We start from the raw sequence: 18617 nt of genomic DNA, 5'->3' as shown, positions 1-18617 counted from the left end.
CTGCAGAGTGCTGTAGGTTTCCAAATTCACTGAAAACCTCGCAAGATTGCAAAACTTAACAGCTCTATGTAGAAAAGCAGAGTCACTTYTAGCAGGATTTCTAGTTGCAGATTTAGAAGTCTTAAAGACTGGATCTCATTTCATGACTCCAGAATAGATGCATCATACGGTATCTTATTCAAGAAACTATTTTACCTTTGCTGGAATATGAATCCATATTGCAGGGTTAAGAAGAACATGATCACACAGCTGCTTCAGCAAGGGCACTCCATTGTGCAAGTTGCTCAGGTACTTGGAAAAGGCAAGGCATAGTTCTAGCACAGCTCGTGTAACATGGGCTTTGGAAGACTGTAAAAGAGAATTCCCTTAAGCAAGAACCTTGCAACAGTCAAGAAAGATTATTCATTCAAAAGAAATACATAATATCCATGATACATAACGATATGAACATCGATAAGATTTTGCTTTACCTTTTCTAGGCTATATCCTATCACAAGGAAGCCCTTACAGGAAAGCATCTGCTCTTGCATAGCAATGGAGTTCTTCAACAACTCCATGATGAAAGCCAGCAAAGTAGAACTGAAAAATATATCAGAAGATAAAGAGTTTTGAATGGTTATGGCAATAACATATAAAGTATTTTCCCATAAACACTAYCAACATATAAAATTAGAGATAATTAGATAACAGAAAAATTATTATGAAAACTTATTCTTGTAAAAAAGACAACAGTGCCTACTTTTCTCTGCTTCATATTTCACTTTCAAACTTCAAGATGAGTGCCAATGCCTTTCCACTTGCTACCACTTTGCTTTTAGATAAACAGATGTTGGAAATACTTCTCTAGGCACAGTTTTGCTACCAGCTCAAGCTAATTCAATACTTTCCTGCTGCCAAAAAGAACGTCAGTGTCTCTCCCCATGTGTCATAGTACTAGTGCCTGTGAGTCAAGGCCACAACCAGCTGAAAATCCTTCTCCTGCTGGGCTAAGATGCAATTGAATCAGAACCCTGAATATACAAACCCATGTATAAATGTGCTGAAGGAATACGGTGACCATCCCTCTTAGCAACAGCATGGCAGAGATCATCTTAACACAGTCACAAAACTACAACTGCAAAGCAGGACAGCAGACTACAGGAGGATTCTACCAGGGATCCCTTTTATTAACACTGTATTAACAGTGCTAACAGTATTAACACTGCTCTGAGGAGTTCCACCAATTCCTATGCCTGGATATGCAGATGTTGAACTCTGCTGAAAGGGTTCAAACCAGAAAAAAAACTCACAATAAAAAAAGTTATAATCTCTCAAAGCTTGACAGTAATGTAGATTAGCAAACGGGGAAAAAAAAAAGGACATTATAGCTTTATATCAACATGAGTTTTACATTAATGTCAAATTATAAATACATTTCAAAAATGCTAAAAAAGAATTGAAAAAAATAATACTGTATTTTTCTGTGCGGATTGTTTTAAAACTTCATTCCCCTAAAAGTCCAAATACAAAAACCAAAGAAATTCCACAAAACAACTCAGATGATATAGCTGAAAAATTAAACTTTCCTGGAGTTTCTCTAAAAGTAACTCCCTATTCTTTTTCCTCATGGACAGGAATCAGTTTCAAACATTCATAATTCTGTTGCACCAAATATTTGCAAAATAGAAGAGATGTGTGCTTTGATTTTGTGTGAACTGACAAAAAGTGGTGCAAACAAACATTTGATGTCCTTGAGTAACAAGGCATGCTTTGTTTTTAAACATAATTCCCTGTTGTACAAAACAAGTTACTATGCACTACACACTAAATGCTAAATTAAATTAGTATGCATTACATACTAAATTACAGCTTAATAAAGCAAGAGGTAATTTCCTTTACATAGTAAGGACATGGAGAAGGAACATATACACTCACCAAACAGTTGTGTCAATATGGTCTGATGAATATTGCCTATAGTCTAACTGTGCAAACAGAGGGAAAAGCACCTGCACTCCTCCAATGGAGTGCATGGCACTTTGGATAGAATGTGTTAAGACTGCCTTCACATCCTGAAAAAGAAGATTAAAATCCTGTTGAAGTAGTTTGTTATGCGTAGTTTGAAATTTCTCCAAAATATAAATTAATTGTTAACAAATAAAACAATACTGAAAAAGTACAATCTAGCTGCTACAGCCACACTAAAGGCCCAGTGTGAATGATCTATGTACAAGCTATTGATGGAAGTCCACAGTTTGGGTCCTCAGACAAATACAAGACATGGTTTGTAAATCCTAAAGCTGGGAATTTCTTGGCCACATGAAAAGCTCATTACAAATGTAAAGATCAAAGTCTTCAAAGGATACAGAARAAAAACTATAATATAAATAGAGCAAGGGGACTGAAGATGGGTAGCATGTGTAGTGGAATTAAAGTATGCCAGAAATGGGGAAGAGGTAAGTTTTTGAAAAGCTAGGACAATAAAATCTTTGCAATACTATTTTATGTTGGAACCTTGATAAGCGTTTTCTTAGGATACTTGCACATCCACATTCATTCAGGAATGGACAGTAGGTCTGCACACCACTGAGCAAAGATCCCTCTGACCATGCATGTGACATTACAAAAAACAAAAGTACGGAATTATGTAATGCAAGAGAGAACAGGGAAGCTGGCCACACTGGATACCTGACTATAGCCAAGGGGGAAGTCTACTTTAGATAGCAGTCAGGAAAAGTCAGGTGGTCAAACAGTACAGACAGGCTTCATAATTTCAAGAGCTATGAGTGACTGCCTACCACAGTCATCAGCTTTGGAGACTGAGGTAGAAGAGCGCACAATCTCGGCTAAGATTTGCTAGAGGGAAAGAGAGAGGTCATCAAGAAAAATATCAGCAACTATCTTGCCCAATCCCTATAAAACTTAACATTCTTTTTCTTTGTTGGTTTTAATGGAAACCATTTGTATCCTTAAAATCTATCAAAGCATTGAAGTACCTGCAGCATGAGGGCATGTGGTGAATGAACAAAAATAGAAGCATTATCCTTAGGAGATGACTCTAGACAGAGCTGTGCATCTGTAGCCCTTGGGTTGTACATAAAAGCGATAGCGCTGGATAGCTTGCCATCATACAGCAACAATTTGTGATGTTCAGCAAGGAAAAGATCACTTTCTGCCTTGAATTTGAATGTTCCCTGGATTGGGGACCAGGGTTAAGGATGGAAAAGAGAAAAAAGTAATTATATACATTGAGAATTTAGTTCAGAACAAAATTGATATCAGAGAATTTCTAAAATATTSAATCACTTTAGCAATAATAATTAAAAAAGGAGTCTCATAATATGTGCAATCAGAACCATTTTTACAGAATTATCATGGCMCAACTATTTTTTTGGCCCCCTATGAGTAACATTGCAAAAATAGTGCATAGTGTAAAATAAACACATTAGATGAGCTAATAACTAAGAGCTAATAACCAGGGAGCAGAGAGAACAGCAGAATCATCTTCTTGGTGTATGTTTTTATAGCTACTAGGGAATAACAGTTCCCAATTACTGCCCCACAGGCTATGACAAAACAAGTAATAAATCACTGTAATAAAAATAATCCTCAGCATTTGCTTCCTATGTTAAGAAACAGTGAATAGCAATGTCAGCTATCAAACTACTTTTCTAAAACAAATGTAGTATATTTGGTCTAAAATCTTCAGTCTCCATGGAAAAGTGAATCTAGCTCCAGATAAGTGCTGTTCCCTCTCACAACAGCCAACACAAGATTATAAAAATGAACAAGAACTTAAGTTTAATTTTGTTTAGAAATTAAATATTTACTTGTAGTTTATAAGGAGACCATTTGCTTTATAGGAAAAATATGGAACAGCTTAATTTAGAAAAAAAATGTAAAAAGTAAAAGAATTTAGAAAGCAGGTAAAGGCATCAAAATGTTCCTGAAATGCGTGCTAAAAAGATATCAGAATTAAACTTCAGAAACCTTTCAGTCAATTCCAAGATACCTTATATCCCAGACCAAGCTGATAAATGGCAAAGATCTGGGCAGCATTGAGAGCCTCGCTGAAAAGGTAAACAGATGTCATCTGCCCACAAAACACACGATTGGCATCTGCTGTTTCTGAAGAACCCAGGAAACATTTGTCAAATGTCTGGAAAGGAAACAAAATCCAGCAACCAGGTTTATTCTAAACTACTCAAGTATAGTCTATGTTTATCAAGCAGGTATTTTTAAATAGACAAGCTTTTGATGGCTTAGCAGAAACATGCTTTGTGTTTCTGAGAGATATAAAAGAATATCCACTTCTATTTCACAATTTAAAAAGTGGGGGTTACATATTTTTAATAATGCTTTTATTAAAAGCCTTAAACAGGAAGAAAAGTGTTCAATGGAAAAAGAAACCTATGTAATCCACCAAAATGTTCTACTATACATACTTTCTAGTACAGAGATCACTTACATCACTGGTGTTGACAAACCACGTTATTTCTCCATACGATGCCAGTTCCCCATTCACATAACATCGAAGTTCACTATTCTTCCAGCGGTTGTATATGTGCACGATAGTAACCATATACCACTGAATAATTAAAAAAAAAAAGAATAAGTAGTAGGGTATTACGGGGAAAAAATAACTTKATTTGCATTAAGTTAGGGCAGTAATGTATATTTTAAATAGAAAAGATGAAGTCATAGATGAGTTTAGTTATATACATATGTGCCATTTTGCCCATAAAAAAAGAAAAATTGGACTTAAAGTTTAAAAGATATCTATGGCATAAAATTCAAACCATTTTCACAGCAATCACGAGCCATATAATAACACTAAGGTCAAAGTAATTACTGTGCAAATATATTTTAACTTAGTTATATTTAAACTGCTGTTCTGCTTTGGATGTTGTCATTCCAAAGCCCATCAAGGATGACTCCAAACTTTCAAAGACTTTCAAAGTCTGTGCATGTCAAATTGTCATAAACAGTAACCGTATTTACAGCAAGGGATTACTGATAAGAAATTCCTCAGGAGGTCAGGAAGAGGCCCGTTCCCCACAAAATGTTTACATGAACTGCAGCAGAATTTCTACTTTAAGAAAGAAACATTTTCAATGTAGCATAACACTGCTTAATAGGCAAGCAMGTCTTGAATAACAACACTTAAATGAACTCATTTTAATTTCTATATTTGAGAAGATAGATATAACATCAACTGCAAGGAGAATATTCTCTGGACAACCTGCATGAATAGAAAGTGTTTTCCTTTTAAGGATATATCTGTTCTCCTAAATGCAAGAAAAGCAAACTTTCATTGACTGCCCCAGCTTAGGAAAATTAAATATGGCTGAGTAAACAGCTCTCTAAAGTACATGGCATTTCTCCATATAGAATATTAAAAAATCATTTAAGGAGATTGTTAAAATCCCTCAGGAAAAGGAGAAAAACAAGTTCAGAGATAGAAGGAAAAAAATGAGACCAGAAAAAAGGTCAGTCTCCTCACAGCTTTCAGGTTAAGAGTTGTCAAAGATTTCACAAAGGTTTCACAAACTCTTAAAACTTCTMGTAAACTGCTTTTTTAAAGCTTTTTTTCTTAAATATTTCATAAGTAAAACTTGAAATATAATTTTCAGAATAGAAAATGTATTTTGCTCATTCCAGTGTAAATGTGTACATATTTACTTAATCATTAACAGGAACAACACTTCCTCTTGACTGTAGTAGAAAGATTTACTAAAAATATACCTCGTAGCTACACACAAGTCCATGCGCATTTCTGTGCATCTGAAAGACTTTACTCTCTTGACTCACCTTTTGTGGCTTGAAATCAAATTTTACACAATGCTGGAAACCTTTTCCCTTTGATTTTATGGATGTTACAACCAAGCAGCCTCCAACAAAGTGTGCAGAATAACCAAGTCCTTTGTTTGTTCGAAAACTGAAAAATATCAAGTAAAATCAATAAGTACAGATAGAAGCAGAAGCCATTGAATAACAAGAATCAAACACCAGAAATACAGTTTTACATAATACTCACCAATATAAGTAAGGTTTATCCTTATCCACATTGATATTATTTACAGGATCCATTCTTAGCCAAGTATGAAAAGTGAATCCATTCTGGTAGGGCCACTTGGCTATAGGAGGTAAGGCAATACCCTAAAGAAGGCACAGTTACTCTTGTAGAAAGATCAAAATCACGACAGTTTAACCAGTAAGGGCACACAGCTTAAGAGATTATAGCATAAAGGAACACTGCATAAAAATAAAGTTGTTCTATGCAGCTTTTTTTTWAATAGTCCAAATATTTCAAGACTGATCTTTGTATTATAAGAAAAATAATAGCAATACAAGCTCCACTTCAAAAATAGAGTATTTTGGTGAAAAAGTTACTACATAAATTTCCTCAAAATGCAAGTTCAACATGATTTGGTTTTGTGGTACCCTAACAGAAGAATCACATTTACACATTTATTTTCACATATTCCTGGCATCCAGGAAAATCACTGATTATGAAAACAACATGGCCACAAAAAGGGAACTGTTTATATACATTTGAAGCATTCTTTTTTCTCTTGAAACTCATGTCAATGTAAAGTAGAATATAACAGTTTTCTTAYCTTGCTTAAATTAAAGTTAATACAATGTTTGGCTGGTAAGGATTTTATCAATGTTAGTTTAAAGCTCTTAAGTTATAAACCATGTAAGGCTCGGTTCTCCATTTCAAACAACTGCTTTTGTTGCCTATTTTTTTTTCTTATTATTATTAACATTGCTCTTAGCTTTTCACTGCTTTGCTGCACATACTTGAAATGCATACTTCAACTAAGACTGCCATAGTCACTAATCAAAGATGCTGTCCAGGTGATCAATGCCAATGAACAAAAACATTAAAGAACTTCAGCAACACCACACTCTTTATTACACTCCTCCACTCAGCTGCTTTATCCGTTAAAAAAWAAATAAATAAATTCTTCTCTAAACCAGCTAACTAATCAGTCTATATGTTTTTGAGACCAGCTTTTGGGAACTGGTAGCACGACAATTTGGCTTAGCTAACAAAGGATCTTGGARTGGTTTTATCAAATACTCGGGCTATGCAAGCATATGAATAGCCAGAAAGAATAAAAACATGTCTATTGATATGGTCGGTTGTATGCAAATATATTTCTGTAAAAGTATTTTTGAGTTTCAACTTCTCTTTCCAATAAGATACTTGATGTCATGAAGTTGGTGAAGTATAATCTCAAGTCACCAAGGCAGATAGGTTACRGGTTACATGAAAAAGCTAGAAAGAGTCCTCTGATAAATCTCATTCTATATTATGCATGGAGTTCTGAAAAAATTACYTCATCCTCTGATGTCAGGAGCGAAAAAGAGTCAGTACACTTAATTCTCATGCAAAACAACTGTACAACTCTTCATCTCTATGACATTCCACAGAAGCCAAAAAGACAGCAGTGAAAACTGTGAATGGTGTTAGTAGAAAAAAAAAAAAAAAAAAAGGATTTAAACAATTTACTTACTGCAGCRCTTTTCCCTGGAAAGTTGAAGAAGGCATCAGGCCCATACTTCTGAGGCATGTGTTTTAATACAGACAACAGCTTCCCAGCATGYGGTGGCTGACAAAAAGAAATATTACACATGTAAATAAATAGCACACACCTGCAAGAAAGAAACGTCTATACATACAAAAAAAGAATTTTGACACATCTTACGTCCTTGTCCTCTAAGACAATAACTCTAGACTTTCAATAAACTTGGACAAAAAGTCAGGGATATCTTCATACAACATGCAGTAGATGCAGTAGTTATTGTGAATGCTTAACACTTCCCCACCCTCATCCTACTTCTGCATGGTTTTTGTTTATTAATTTATTTTTCTACAACTTTACACCTCTGATCTGTTCCTAAAGGTGCCCTTTTCTCCTCTTGCAAGCAGCCACTCTCTTGAAAATTAAGTTTTGCATCATCTGTAAGTATTTCAAACAAACCAAACAGTCAAATAAACAGTGCTTCCTGCATTTGAACTGAAGGTAAACAAAACAAATAACAACCAAAAAATACACTGAGATTTGTTTAGATGTCTTTAGCAGGACAGAAACTCAGCTAGGTAATTCATGCTGGGGTTAGATATTTGGTATCTTTACAGCACTGTTGAGGTTAAGATTTATGGAGCTGTGGTGCAACTCCCTCACAATGCAACCATGAGTTTTTCCTCCTCCTTTCCCTTGTATTTGGCCTTTAATAAAGCAAGGAAATTAAATGCAAATAATAAAGAGTCAGGAAATGAGAAAGCTAATGTTACGAAGACAACTTTAATTCAGCTAAAGTTAAATATACTCTATATGTTTGATTTTTAAATTTAAATCTTATATAGAATATTTTTACGTGAGCAAGTTTAGATCAGAAGGAACTTGTTTCAAGAGCTCTCTYTGATTTTTTTCTATATTATTGTGCAAGTACACCAACATTTACAGTGAACATTATTTTTCCAAGTGGGAAAACCTGCTGTACTGCCTTTTCCCCATATCAGGTGGGGTATTTAAAGATAATGGCAGCTGAATTAAWATTGAAAATAGGTATAGCAACTGTTTAAAACATTAAGAATTGTAGCAAAATAGTAGTTTTCTGGCTAAAAAAAGAAGTGCATCTGGCAGCATCTCCAACATACAAAATTTCACTTTAAGGAAGAAGATTAACAATTGTAGGAGAGCTCCTTGTCCCATTTTAATTCACATCCAAAGAGGAGAAAACATAAGATGTGAATTCTCACCTAGAGCATATTTCTGAGTCAAACTGCAAGATACTCTTTATTTTAACTTCTGCAACAAATTCTCATTACCACAAGAACATTTTTTCAATCTTTAAGATCAACATTATGAAAATAGAAATATACTGATCTGCACATGCAGACAATTATTTATTTCTTTGCAAAGTCTTTGAAAAAAAAATTTTAATTCTTTTCCTTCAGTTTCTCGTAAGAGGAATGACAAAAAGTAAATGTGCATAAAAGCACACGCTTAGAGTCACCATATTATTCCCAGCTGTTCAAAAAAGACCAATTCTGTCAATATAAACAGAGGGCAAACAATCACTACCCTATGTATTTTAATTGCTTGCAAGTTAAAAGGTGATATAACACTAACATGTATCCTTTATACMTTGATACTTTTAAAAATTCTTACTATACAGATTATTAAACAGTTTTTTATGTTAGGAAGATTAGGAAAAAATATAGAGTGTTTTTTTCTTTTACCCATCTTCCCTTTTCTCCTTGAAGTTTGCTGAAGAATAACTTKAGCTCTCGAACTGTCAAGTTATAGGTAGCTAAAACACCCAGCATATCCACTAGGAGATCTGAAAAGGGGRAAAAAAAAAATCAAACATTTATGACTTCATTAATTAGTAATTGTGCTGTGAGATTTCACACAAAAGGGGAATACAACTTGACTCCTATACAGACTGAAGCCGTACCTGCAATCATACTGTCAGCTCTATCAATCCTCTTGAGCACTTGCTCAACCAGGCCCACCTCTGCGCACGCCTGCAGGTTGCGAATGCTTTTCTTCAAGATGGCTGTAAACATGCTCCACACCTCAGCCTGGCACGTGGTGTCACACTTATCCAGCAAGTCTACCATGCACGTAACTCCCTCTCCTTCTTGGATGATGAAGTTCATTTCCAAGTCAAAACGGCCACCAACAAGCTTTCAAACAAAAAGTAGAAAAAAGTCAACAAAGATCAGGACAACTATATCATAATATCATTCCACACTAAAACTTACCCATTTTGTAAGTACGCTATCAAGGCCACATGCCAAAACATATAACGAGGCCAATATCACATCTTTTTCCTCCTCTTTTCAAGTTTTGCCGGCTAACTTCAACACAGATGCTCCTAAAGTGTGACCTACTATGGGACAATTGCTGCAGAAGCACATTCATGTTCAAGTTACTGATATCCTGAACTGTATGTTCCTGCCTGCACRGCTGAAAAGTGAACAAATCCAGACAGTTTTCCAAGACAGGGGAGACAGCAATCTGCTAAGAGATCTTAAACAGCCTAGAATGCCCCTTTAAGCTTTCTTCCGCATCTGCTTAACTTCTAACTCCAGTAGACGGCAATTCTAGCCAAAAGGCACCACCACACATAAACTTTGTTCTTTACAAACACTTAGAGTCATTCTTGAGATACCAAAAGCATTCAAGTCCTAACTGTGAATTATGTTTGCAGCTACAGGTATGAAAAGAAAGCCAAGTCTTGCTTCCTTYTGCGAAACAGTGTTTTTTGAAGCCTATGCTCTGGCTAACAAACTTAAATCCTGCCATATTTCAGGTCTGTCGTGTGCAGGCTTCGTTTTGGCTTAAACTGAGTAGCAAATCACATGGGCATGTGCTAAGGGTGGCAACGGGGAGTAGGCACCTGAAATAACCTACTTCATTCTTGCTTGTATACTCAGTAAAATGAAATTTCCAGTTGAAGGAAGTATGAGTTGTCCTAACAAACTCTTATACCCCAATCCCACTATTTAAACTTTCCTTGAATGTTAGAACTTGCATTGCTCTTAATCTGTTAACCATGACACCTATTCAATTAGAAAAGAAAAACACAAACAAAAAAAAATGCATCCTTAAAAATGTGTTGTGTTTGCCAAGATACTTATTACAGAACAGTGTCCAAAAAGAAACACAACACAGACCTAACCTCATAACTTGTCATCAAAACTATATGAGGTTCTCATCACTTGGTTTAAGTCAAGACACGATTTCTGTCCTACATCATTTTTCTACACAGCATTTAATCATTCAGTAGTGTTACTTGCTAAAGTCATACCACGTCAAAACTGCTCCAAAATAGGTATACTTTCTGGCTACCATATTAGCTCCAAAAATTTCTCTCAGCTAGTCAGGATAGGAAGATAAACCTACCCAACAGGGCAGAATATATGCACTTTATTAACTCCTGAAATTACCATACATTTTCCCCAAGTGTCTAAATCTTGTCACTTTGAAGAAGCAATCTTCTGGACATAAATCAGTAATGCCAAGCACCACAAGAAGCAGGGAAAGTTACAGGTTTTATGACAGAATAGACAATATCTCCAGGTAACAATTTCTAAATAGTAATTTACACTTTTCCATTTTCTCCTCTCCTGGTCATGGAAAATAATTATGCAATTTACTGTCAGATGCTTCCTTAATATCTAGGGAAACTACAGTTGGAACTGAATGAGCAGCTTTGAATTACGCTCTCAGCTTCTCTATATCAACTCACCCTGTCRTTATCAAACAAATCTATCATGTCATTATCATTCTCCAAATCCCAATTTTCCCTTCCATACAAGGGAGCTGAGGCCCACMTCAAGAAAGCACTGTAAGGCAGTATTCAAGGGAAATCAAGAACACTGAGCAGAACAAATCAAAGTAGAAGTATCACAAAACACATCCAAAGAAAAAAGTACACCTTCTCCTAGTGAAAAGGCAAAATACATAACTAATAAAAACACATATAGTGTAAAACAAAGTATAGACTCTATACAAGAGTGAAGTACCCCACAAAAAGCCCATCTCTTTCTCACCGAAACAGAATTACTACATTCTGTGTGCAAACAAAACAGCTCAAGGTTAAACTCCAGCCACAAAGCACCTRCTAATTTCTTAGCAACAAATTCAAATGTTTATGTGTTTGATTTTAACTAGCCAACCATCAATCATCACACCAAAATCATATATGGCAGCACTTAAGTCGCAACTAGAGGTGACCTTACCTTCACCCTATAGTCTCCCCCACCAATCTTTCATTTTTGGCTAGATACACTATTATCAGTAACCACCCATCCAGGAAGCTGTCAAATAAGGTTTCCAATCTACTCTGCAAACATAARCATTTCACCAAATACATTCTAGAAATAATAGCAATTATTTTTACCATAGCATATTAACATTTCCTTTAGGGGATATCTCCTGAGGACTGAGAGAGGGGGATGGAGAAAGCAATATACTGAATGCACAGTGCATTTGATGTRCTATATGTATGCATACCCATTAGACACACATAAACACCCACGCGCACACCACAGTATGTCATATTAACCCTTTCTAATGGTGATTTGAAACTGATCAACCTTCAAAACACAAATTTGTTTCCAATGACAGGGATCATAATCCAGGTCCATGCATTGGCTAGTTATTATCTGAGCCGCAGTAATGGCTGTGCACAGCAAAATGTAATCTTCCCAAATGTCACAGTAAGTTATGAATATCTGAGCAGCTTAATGCACCTTACTAGCCATGAAGTGTGAGAATGTAATCTTATTACCTTTTTTATGGTTGTATTTTTTTGAATAATGTAGCCTTTGAACTGATGTATAGTCTTTCCTTGTACTTTAGCATGATTTGGTCTCCTGTGTCGTACAGTACATTTTTCAAAATTCTCCAATTCAATGTATTTTAAGGCTTGTGCTCAGCTGCATAAACAATCTTTATCACAATCTACAGGGTGACATAACGCTTTCTTTCTTTGGAGTGTAGAATTAAGTGTAAGCTTATAGGAATGATTTTAAAGGGCAGAATTGGAAATATTCAAATACACCTTCACAAATTCCACATTTTGCCAGTTATATTTACTTGAAAAAAAAAATCATGAACCAAATCAATGGCTCCAGCTTTTCAGAAACACAATTCTACATTTAGTTGATTGAAACAGGGAGTTTGCATTTCCATTACAGTTCATAGCTACACAGTCAAATAGTGTGATTTTTTTCCCCCTTTACTTTGAGAAACAATAAGTAGTCAGCATTACAGCACTAACTACTATAGAAAAGCATGACAACACTCCTAAACAGAAAGAAAAAAGAATTTAAATATAATCAAATCTCTTTGTTTTGAAGCTTCCACTCAATCTAAAACAGGAAAGGTGATCCAAGATATAAAAGACATGGCATACCCACACTTCAGTTGAGCAATTTCCCAAGTACAATAAGCAGACAATTGCTCAGAATAAACATTGTCAAACTCCACCTTTGCTGAAGATTATGATAAAGGTTATAAATCAGATTTATAGTCACATCTGTTAATGGTAGACAAAAATATTTCAAAAGCTTGTATGAAATGGTGGTAGTATTTCAATGTACTAAAACAAATAAAAAAAGATAGAAAAAAAGAAGACAGAAAAAAAGAAGCGCAAGCAAGACCAGCATTTCTGAGGAAAACAGGAAAATCCRAGCTGTTTATTTTGGGGAAAAACTATAGAACTAGATATCCAATTTTACCTAATATCTCTAAAAAATGCGACTTTTCTTAGCTCCACCTGAGCCTTCTAGTTACTATGCATTATGACACAAGCACTTCCTTTGTTCTCAATAACCAGGATGAAAAAGATGAACATTGTAAACTGTCCTCTTACTCTCCGTTCTCCAAGATGCTCGTTTTGAAATCTAAAATTTTATTTGACAAATGACTATTCAAAACAGGAGGCCAGTTCCATCTCCAAGGAACTTTTGTAAGCGTATGCGTAAGCAGGAGCTGCAAAGCTTCATGCACAAGGCTAATAAGTGCTTCAAGTCTTCCAGAGCAAAGTGCTTACACAAGTTAAACACCAAGAAAGATATGCTGAAACTAAATGAGTTGCTAGTTCAACAATTAATGTTTTGAGATAATCCTCATCATTTACTTCTACGCACAAAATAGCTATGCTATCCAAAATGTTCTTTGTTTTACTGCAGTTTTGCATTATGTCAATTGACCTAAGGTAAGATAACATAATGTTCATGAATTGATGACACAGTGTGAATGCATCTTCTAGAGAATACAAAATAGGTTCATTTTAGGCATTATACTTGTGAATAAAAACAAATAGCTATGCAATAAACTTTAATAGAAGACAGGAACAATATAGGCAATGTAATAACCCACAACGTGGGTTCCATCCCTTTTCATCCCTTAATGCCTTTTCAGGCATTAAGAAACTCAGAACAAATGTATTTATCTTCATAATTATGCAGCTAAGATTTGAGAAGCATAAGAATTACCATATTTAGGGCAAGGATCTGATAATTTCACAAGTCATCACCAAATGAATTGAATCCCTTGAAGGTACACAATAAACAACAACAACAACAAAAACCCACACACACAACTGAGTACACATTCTAGATGCAACAAAAAGATGGCCTGACTGTTCTGAAAGAACTCTRTATATCAGAAGAAAGTGGAGAAAGGGCACAACCTTCACATACTAACTGCAACTATCCATTCTCTCTGCCTCCCCTGCCCCACATTTTTCCATGTTCTCTTCCCTACCACTAGTCCGTCACTTCAAGTTGAAAACAGAATGAGAGTCCTAAGAGAAGGTTTGTTAGGACAGTCTGCTGAAAGTTTGCATAACGATATCAGAAAGTAACACTGGTGTGAATGTCAAGTCAGTGACATGATGACAAACAGGGCTCAGGCAGAAATATGCTACAGGGAGGAAAGGGATGGCAATTTTATTATTATTAACCTTAAAAATATATATATGTCCATTAAATCAACCATAAATGGATCCAAACAAACGAGGTTCACTTTCATAAGACAAAGTTTAAAGACGCTTTTGTATAATTCAGTTTCATCACACTATTAATTGCAATCCAGTCCCAAGCAGAGGTAGCTCATTCAACAGAAATATCCCCACTGGCCCCCTTCACGAGGATTTAAAAGGGAATGCTCTGTAGTTGAATTTCTTTAGGTCTGTCTCTCACTTGGAAACCTGCTTAAAACTAACACTTGTTCACAGGCATGTCCAAGGTGTTGGGAGTCTACTGCTGCCACCTAATGTTGGATTTGAAACCTTTAATCCAGCATTACAGGTTTTTCAACATAGCGTGTCTCAGCACGGCACTATTCTCTCCCTTGCCAAGATAGTGTGACAGGAGCAGTTTACAGTTCCCGCCACATTGCAAAGCCGCTTTTATTTCCAGGAAATACAGCTGAGTAAGATTTCAAATTTGCAGAAAAGTTTGCACTTGTATATTGTTTAATGTAAAACGATTTTGTTTGATTTCACAAGTCCTAACTATGGAAAACACAATTCAGCTCGTGTGCATAGGCAGGAGTAGCAGTAACCTCCCACTCAGTTAGCCTAAGGAAATTCTCTTTTAAAAAGGCACTGAGCTACATCCTTGTACGTGTCCAARTAACCCCCTCAGATAACTGGAAAAAAGCACAGTTTTTACTCAGGTAAGGTAGAAGCCATCTGAAGCATCCTTATGGAAGTGACATTTACCGATGGGTTTGTGTTTCCCAAGAGAAGGCGGATTTTTTTGTTGTTTGTTTGGGTTGGTTTTTTTTTTTTTTTAAGAAAATTACTATGCTACAACAAGTTATGCTCAATTTACTCCAATAAACTTGGATTTTCACTCTGCTTACAAGCACTTCTATGGTAAAATAGTCCATTCATGCAGTTAATTCAGTTCCTGGTGTCCAGTTGAAGCCTCAGTGCAATAGAGCAAAGCAAGCAAGAATTAATTCTATACAACAACTTTGTAAGACAGGAGGATATGAATTTTAAAATCACATACAATTTAGGTAGGGGAAAAAAAAGGCATTTAGAAGCCTTTTTCAGAACACGTACAGAAAAAGGAACCCAAGATCTCTCTTATAAAAGACAACAATCCAAGTTCATACTAAATGATTACCCAAGTTAAATTTTGACTTAAAATAGTCATATTTCTTTTAAGTCTGGTTTCTAAATAATGTCAGTTGAAAGACAACTTAGTACAAAGTGCAAAATTACTCAGCAATAAAATTGAAGGACACAGTAAGCTCCAATCTGAAAAGTTAAATCAACCCACACCATTGTGCTCAGTGGCTCTGCTTCCTCCTCTGGGAATTCACCTGAGGTCTGACGAAATAAGCCTGTTGCAGTCAAGGCCAGTATTGAAAATTTTGCAATCTTCTCCATTGTTTTTTTCATGGGAAAAAAAAATAGATGAAATAGGATGGGAAAATAACTAGAAATAGGATGACTGATTAAAAAAAAAAAAGATTGCTAAGAAAGCCACGCTACACAGCAGTACTAGGAGTCCAGGAAACTATATTCTGCCACAGACTGAACAGGCGGTAAATGCAGTGAATCTGCAGGTCTTTAGACAAGGACAGCGATGGAGAGGCCGTACTAGAGGCTGGACGTTTGTCCCATGCAGAACAGCAACTGTAGAGGTCCTTTGCTCCTCAGGAGGCTAGGTATAGGTTATTTGTAAATCCAGGTGGAATTTTAATACCTCCACTTTCTGTATTAATAGTATTTAAGTCAGCTTTTGTTTTTTAAAAGTAATTTCAGTACCTTTTAATCTGTGATACTGTTTAAGTATATATAAGAAAGATACGATTCCAAGGGATAGTTTAATAATATGCAAATTCAAGCCTCCACACAGAAAATGAAATTTCCTAAATCATTACATCATATCAGATTCATATGTGCACTGAAAGCAAATAAATCATTTAAACCATGATACAGAGAACCTTTTTAAATTTGCATTTACCTACAGTAAATACTTCCATGTTCTTTAATAGCTTGCTAGTGCAATCTTAGCAAACTAATGATTTATGGTTGTGACATTTCAAAAATCAGAAATCTATCATTTTATGACTGCCAGTAGAAAGACAGCTCAAGTTACATTACTCTGAATTTAAACTCAAAGACACGTAACACAGATAGCAAAGCACTGTACCATACTGTCCATCTCATCATCCAAGCAATCCTCTCCCCACTCTAGGAAAATATATTACCTATGCTTCTAAAAGTAACCTAATATTTGAATTTAAATTTGAAAGAATGTTAAAAATATGTATGTTTATTTCAAGAATCAGATGCATGCAATTCTCCTTTGAGTACATAACTTCATGTTAAGTCAGGAAACATCACCACTACACACACACAAAATAAATCAGTTATGGCTTTAGTGAGAAGGTCTGACGAACTCAGCCACAAAGCCACCCAAGTCTGCACCCTCTCACATCTTGGTCTTTATTTCAGGGAAGGTGCCAAAAAGGCAGCGTTTGTAATATGATATGAATCATGAACAAGTCCCAAATGAGGAACAAACTGTACAGCCAACACACGTTCACAGAGATTGCCCTGCTTTTGACTTAATGTCTCATTATTGTCATTCTATAAACAAGTAGAAAATACACTTAAAATTTTAGACCTGAAGCAAATGTACTTCTCTAATAACATACTGAAACCCTCTTCATGTTTATTACAAGCAGTACCATGTCAAGATCTTAATCTAGACATTTAAATCACATCCTATTTTTAAGTCACGTAAGGTGAAATATGTGAAAGCCTTACTCATTTTCTTTACATATAACAAGGAACCACTCTTTCTTGACAAAATCTGAATTTTGGATCCTCTAAGCCTTATACAAGCAATACTTTACATAATTTTTGACTTAGTCTACTTAGTAAAGTGCCTTGCGAATAGTATATAGAACACTAACAATGGAATGCTAGAGTAAAATGAGGTTATATGTTTATTCTAGGGAACATATTTGAACATATTTTGCAAGTTTGCAAAGACTCAGGGACAACAAAGGAATTGGTGACAGGATAAAGGAACAAAGGCAGTAGTCAAGTAAGAGGAAAGAGTGGAAGATGTTCCCAATAGAATAGGAAAACAAAGGTAATCTCGAGAAGAAAGAAAGCTCGAGAAGATGAAGGAGAACATGAGATGAAGACTTTACTTTTAAAGCTCTGACAGATTTTATCAGATTTAGTAATTTTGAGAGTTTTCTCTTCCTACTGAAAGTCACAGCCATAATATGGTGCACACCATCGCACATGCTAGAAGTATGTGCCAGCTCCACAACTGTGACCACATTTCACAGCTCAGCAGATTAATTGCAGTGAATTCCAGCACAACTAAGGGCACCAGATTACAAATTCCAACAAAATCCAAGAACTCAGCACATCTATTTCTACCACTTCGGACACTCCCTGGATGCAGAACAGCTGGTCGACACCCCACTTGCCCCCCAAGGTTTGGCAGAATTATCTGTTATAGCTAAGGCACAGGCAGCCAATAGTTTCAATGCAGAAAGTTTCATAGTAGAGAGGAATGGAAGCCAGCTAGCCAGCCATTCGGGATACAGATAGTCAAGTGGCCAATTTCACCATGGCAGTGTGTTGGTGCTCCCTTCCTCTTTTTGATCTAAGCCATGGCTACACACACAGAAGTGTGGCCAACACATCCATACTGGTCATGGCAAGCAAAGGGGATGTCAGGAATCAACCCCTTAGTAGCCACAATTATGCTGGAAAAAGCTCCACTCACCCTGGCTTTCAAAACAGCAAGAGAGCTATTGCCAAACAGCCAATTTCTATTAACTACATCAGGAGGAAAAAGAAAAGTTCTCCTTGTGAGGACACATCAGTAAAATTTCTGTTAAGAGGACTAACCAATATTTGTTTGTTTCTTTCACTCCTCATAAACCAATGCTTAAGGCAAGAAGAAAAATGAGACTGGCATTTAAACTTTGTTACAAGTGGCCTTTATACCTTTGTCTCTACATGCAACTTCAACCTTTCCTTCCTGGCTTGCCATCAGGTTGCTTTGTTTCTGTTTCTCCCCAGTGCAGAAGCCGCTATTACTATCACTCCAA

General features: G+C 35.9%; 1 protein-coding gene across 1 annotated transcript in view; it reads right to left on the bottom strand.

Moving 5' to 3' along the window:
* Window positions 1-18617, bottom strand: part of LRBA (LPS responsive beige-like anchor protein) — a 342587-nt gene that overhangs the window by 303738 nt on the left and 20232 nt on the right. The window contains exons 2-12 of the mRNA XM_026041635.1: window positions 9454-9685; window positions 9236-9336; window positions 7503-7598; window positions 6014-6135; window positions 5788-5914; window positions 4445-4564; window positions 3989-4135; window positions 2973-3170; window positions 1915-2048; window positions 471-579; window positions 196-348 (exon numbers count right to left, since the gene is read on the bottom strand). Of these exons, the coding sequence (XP_025897420.1) occupies window positions 196-348; window positions 471-579; window positions 1915-2048; window positions 2973-3170; window positions 3989-4135; window positions 4445-4564; window positions 5788-5914; window positions 6014-6135; window positions 7503-7598; window positions 9236-9336; window positions 9454-9685 (1539 nt within the window). The remainder of the gene's footprint in view (window positions 1-195; window positions 349-470; window positions 580-1914; window positions 2049-2972; window positions 3171-3988; window positions 4136-4444; window positions 4565-5787; window positions 5915-6013; window positions 6136-7502; window positions 7599-9235; window positions 9337-9453; window positions 9686-18617) is intronic.

Source organism: Nothoprocta perdicaria, unplaced genomic scaffold (genome assembly GCF_003342845.1).
Source record: "Nothoprocta perdicaria isolate Ctin4 unplaced genomic scaffold, notPer1 scaffold_29, whole genome shotgun sequence".
In the NCBI taxonomy this organism is placed as follows: domain Eukaryota; kingdom Metazoa; phylum Chordata; class Aves; order Tinamiformes; family Tinamidae; genus Nothoprocta; species Nothoprocta perdicaria.
Note: the sequence above shows the minus strand (reverse complement) of the source record. Positions and strands in the feature narration are given on the sequence as shown.